At 30.0% G+C, this 5,282-nt stretch overlaps 1 protein-coding gene across 2 annotated transcripts; it reads left to right on the top strand.

Moving 5' to 3' along the window:
- Positions 1-1,031: 1,031 nt before the first annotated feature.
- Positions 1,032-5,060, top strand: LOC125064310 (protein abrupt-like). Of its 2 annotated transcripts, none has more exons than XM_047671276.1 (6): positions 1,032-1,060; positions 1,260-1,465; positions 1,573-1,749; positions 1,992-2,324; positions 2,697-2,841; positions 3,345-5,060. In XM_047671276.1, the coding sequence occupies exons 2-6, from the start codon at positions 1,286-1,288 to the stop codon at positions 3,911-3,913; spliced, it is 1,404 nt and encodes a 467-aa protein (XP_047527232.1). In that variant the 5' UTR covers positions 1,032-1,060; positions 1,260-1,285; the 3' UTR covers positions 3,914-5,060. The 2 variants fall into 2 exon arrangements, with proteins under 2 accessions (XP_047527232.1, XP_047527231.1); XM_047671275.1 differs by having other exon boundaries at positions 1,036-1,175.
- The last annotated feature ends 222 nt before the right edge of the window (positions 5,061-5,282 follow it).

Genomic DNA, 5,282 nt, shown 5'->3' with positions numbered 1-5,282 from the left:
TATAATTGCCATCACTAATAAAATAAAATATTGGATGATATAAGATCTGATCAAATCTTATTAATCCTAAAACGTTCTAGATTAGAATTTACGGTAAGTAATAATTTAAAATGTTATTTAAGGAAATTAAAATTATATTAATCAAAAGAGATAAAATTGCAATATCTTTTCGTAAGTTGAGATTTATATAATTTACTATTTGGATATTACTTTTAACAATTCCAAATACTCTTCTCTCGGGTCTAGATCCCCAGAATTATCTAAGACACCTCTTTAATCTAACCTACATAAAATTTGATTTGGCCCCCCTTTTGATTTTCATTTTATCGATTATAAGTATTTTGGTGAAAAAAATATTATATTATTTATTCTAGTTAATTATTTTACACGTACTTTTATTCTTATAGTTTATTGTTTTAGACTTTTTATAATATAAATTTACTAAATTTATATTAAGAGAATTATTCACCACAGGTGAAAATTTAGATTTTTTTTGTTAATATTTTTTAATACCAAATATACCATTTTTCTAGTTTCAATCATGTAAAATTTGTATCAACAAATATGGATTAGTTTTGAATTAATAATTTCTTATAGGAGGCTAAGCCGCTTCGTTCTGTAACGCGTTACAGCGCGGCACGCTGCGGTGTCAGTCTGTCTAGCTTCCCTTTCTCTTACACATTATATGTCAGCGGTAGGCAGGCTACTCCTCTCTCACTCAAACCAACATCGCTACGTTTTTTTTTTAAGATAAAACACTTTATGTCGAGCGTCCCGAGACACACGTATTTTATTTATTTATGAGTATTTACAAAACGATTTTTATTTATCATCAAGATTTGTTATGTTTCAATGACATAAGGACTATTACTACTATTTAAAAATAAAAAAGTAAATTATTTAAAGGATTGGACGAATCTTGTAAATGTTCTATGGTCACTTATCATTAGTCTCTTGTTGAGTATCCGAATACCTTATAAAAGTGCATGGTTGCAAACTGCATTTAAAAACATTAATTTGTCTATGGCCCAAAAAGTGAAAGAAGACTGTGTCATTGGAGGTCATGCACTTTATTTTTATTCATGTAAAATTGTCTCTATAAAGTTATTGCTGTTATAAAAATTGAAATACATAAATTAAAACTTTCTGCGTTTTGTAAAGTTATGTGTGAATTGGTGTGTAAAAGTCATTATAACTTTTTTTAGTGTTGTTTGCTTACAATCGTTAGTAAAAGCAGCGAATGTATTTTTGTTTTTCAGATTTATCTAACGAACACAATATAGTTATGGCAGACCAGTTTTGTTTACGGTGGAATAACTTCCAGACTAATATAGTTAGTGCATTGGATTCATTAAAGTGCTCTGAAGATCTGGTCGATGTTACGTTAACCTGTGAAGGCAGAAATATCAAGGCCCACAAAGTAATACTGTCAGCATGCAGCCCGTACTTTAGGAATGTGTTCAAGGTGAATGACTTGGGACATTATAACCTTCACGTTTATAACACTAGTACTGCCTGAAGGATGTTTAAAAGTTATTAATAGATTATATACTAATTTGATTTTATTTTCAGGAGAATCCATGTCAACATCCGGTAATAATTTTAAAAGATGTGTCAGCTGATGATATTCTTAGTTTGTTGTCATATATGTACCAAGGGGAAGTTTTTATAGAAGAAAGTAAGTTATCATCCTTTCTGCACACAGCAGCTTTGCTACAAGTCAAAGGCTTGACAGGAGTGACACAACAGGCAAGTATAATATTATATATAATGTTATGTATAGTATTTAAAGGTGTATTTAGAATGTCTCATACTATACATAGTGCTTAAGTGCTAGTATTTATCAGTTGACAATTGTGTCTCTTTGGTCTTAAGTAACCAGGGAGTAAACTCTAGTAGAATTAAGTAAATTGTTAAGGTTTAATTTTTCTACAATGTGTTAACATTAAATGTGGAAGTTTTTATAAATGTAAAATTTTAAATTTTTTTAGAGTGACAGTTTCTTCACAACTAGTGCAACAAACAAACTGTATACTCAATTAACAATTTCTGCAAAGCCACAATTGCATGTAGCTCATAAAGAAACTAAAATCCCTGCACTGAAGAAAAGAAGGAGTAGTACATCTGATAAACCGAATGATGTGTCTTTTGGGGATGGAAACAAAAAGATTAAAGTTCAAGAAACAAGTGATGTGTACTGCAAAAATAATGGTTCCCAAACTACGAAGGTTGACAACTTGTTTGTACCAGAAAATAACATAGATAAGAAAAATGAGGGAAAAAACGAACATTATATGACAACTAATGGAAAAAATGCAACCCAGGTAATTTTAGTTAATAAAAATTAATAAGATTCTTATTGGTTTATTTATATACATATATTCAATTTCTAAATATTATTGAAGTATTTATATGTATTTATATGTATAAGTTATGATACCTGATATTTAGGAGGCAATTGTATTTGCAGACAACATATATGATAGCTATACAGTTATATTGTTTATGTCTTTGAAACTTTTTAATTACACAATGTAATATGTATATTCCAAGGTAATGTTGAAAAATATAGTATAATTTAATATTTATTATTGAAGACATCACTGAAACAGTTTAATATATCTTCTTTATTATGAAATAGGCAATTGTGCAAAAAGGCCATCAATGGTAAACAATCACTTTCAATTTCATTTTAGGTACAAGATGACATTCCAATTACTATAAAAACAGAATGGGATGAGGAAAATGCCTCACCTATTCCCACACAAACAATTAACTCTGAGAATGACGATAGTCTACCTGACTATGAGAACAGTATGCTTGCCAGATCTTTAATCTCAGGTAAGGTTTTTTAAATATCATAACATAAACATAAGCAGCCCGTAAATGTCCCACTGCTGGGATAAAGGCCTCCTCTCCCTTTGAGGAGAAGGTTTGGAGCATATTCCACCACGCTGCTCCAATGCGGGTTGGCGGAATACACATGTGGCTGAATTTCGTTGAAATTAGACACATGCAGGTTTCCTCACGATGTTTTCCTTCACCGCCGAGCACGAGATGAGTTATAAACACAAATTAAGCACATGAAATTTCAGTGGTGCCTGCCTGCCGAAATCATCGGTTAAGATGCACGCGTTCTAACCACTGGGCCATCTCGGCTCTTCTAAATCTTCTTTTTTTAAATATCAATTTAACCAAATTAGCAATTTTATTATTAACTTATACTGCTAGTCATGTTATTATTATGTTCTTTTCAACAAGGAAGAGGAGACCTTAGGCCAGCAATAGGGTATTGTTACTTTTTTAGCTATGTAAAATAATTTATTATTTTATCTGTATTTAAGGAATCAACCCTTCAAAAAGTGATGTATGTGCCAGTCCAACCTTGAAAAAAGTGCCAAATGTATCAGATATACAAAATATTATTCGACCAAAAGATTCAAGCATTGATCCAGTTAATTTTCCTACCTTGTCTAAAAGCCCTGTCAAAATATCACCTAATGAAGATTCACTAGTTAAGACTGAGAAACCATCACCAAAATCTGACCTAGATTATGAACCAGAGGTATTGTTATCAGAACATAATGAGGGGACTGACTCAGAAACATACACTCAAGAACAGTCCCATGCATTATTATTATTGGCTGGAATGTCAACAGTTACAGGCTTAACAGGTGGTGCTTCAACTTCTCAAACAATGACTTCTCATCAGCAATCGAATCATGCAGCTATATGTGGGGATTGTCCACATTGTGGAATGAAATATTCAAATCAATCTGCTCTGAAGTATCATGTAAGGTTAATGCACTCGGATTTAACAAATAGGCTCTGTTGTTATTTATGTCCCCGATCATTCACAATGAGGGAAACATTCAAAGAACACATGTGGACCAGTCACGGCCAGCGAAATTAATCTCATCAAATTGTGTGCCTTAGATTTTAATTCACGAAAATTTGTGCCTTGAATAATATTTTTATATAAAATTTTTAAATACCGAACTATTAGAAACAACTAAATTATTATAAAGAAATACCATTGTATTTTAAGTGAGCCTTATGATATTAGAATTAATATATTTAAACTATTATAAACTGAAACTATTTAAAATTAAAGATTATGCTTGCATATTGCAAGGGAAACTAGATCTCTCCAAAATAGATATTACATATAAATGATGAAGGTGCAGACACAGTGGAGCTGTAGTTAAGAATAGCTCTTAATGGTGCTCCAGAATATACTAAAAGTTTTTACTATCGTCTAGGTGATGTAAGTTATTTTAAGATGATATTGATGTTAATGGAGTAATAGTCACAGAATAGAAAACTTGAAAACTGTTTCAAAAAATATTTCCAATTTTGTAAGTGATTTATTCTACGACGTATTTATGAGATTCCATAAATAACGAAACAAAATCGCAGTATTAAGATAATTATGCAGATTGAGGTATTACAAAAAATGTTTTTATAAAAAACAGTCAAAAATTTTATAGGTCTCTTACATATTTTTATCACCAACAGTATTTTCCGTAGGCAATAAATTATGAAGATTCAGTATACACATTAGTTAAGTGTGGTAAATAAAACAAATATTTCATAGTTGTATATCGATCTTTTTGGTAATTTGTGCCAAATTGATATAATGTTAAGTGTCTATGATATACAGATAATATATTTATTTAGTTACCAAGTTTCTTGTAACTTTACAATTTACAAATTATATGTAAAAGCATCAGTTACATAATGTTATAATCATTTACTCTATAGATGCATATAATTATTTATACCTTGTTGATTGTTACCGAGTTAAATTTTTATTTCGTAAGTTGAAATATATAATATTATGTTAGTGTGGGAGATGCCATTAGTGAAATGTATGTAGGTTTTTTAAAAATATATTATAAGATTGTATTGATTGAAAGGAAGGCTTTTAAGCTTCGATGAAATTGTATGTATTTACTGATTAGTTAAATATATATGTGTTGTATATGTATATTGTTAAACATTTTATTCGAAAATTTTACAAGATTTATATTTTAATTATGTTAAAAATAAAAAATGCTTTTCAACATTTATTTAATTTATATATTTCCTTTTTCCTTTATTTATTTACACGTAATAATTTCAATAGGGGGTTCATTGATTGCTTCGTTTATATAGCTATTTAGAAGGCTGTGGATCTCTAAGTTTTGGATTCAAACCCCAAGTCGGGCCAAAAATATTTTATTGAGTTTGTCTGTCAAAAAAGGTGAAGAAGTAGCTCAAAGCTTAGAAGTTAGCAGTGT

Source organism: Vanessa atalanta, chromosome 5 (genome assembly GCF_905147765.1).
Source record: "Vanessa atalanta chromosome 5, ilVanAtal1.2, whole genome shotgun sequence".
In the NCBI taxonomy this organism is placed as follows: domain Eukaryota; kingdom Metazoa; phylum Arthropoda; class Insecta; order Lepidoptera; family Nymphalidae; genus Vanessa; species Vanessa atalanta.
Note: the sequence above shows the minus strand (reverse complement) of the source record. Positions and strands in the feature narration are given on the sequence as shown.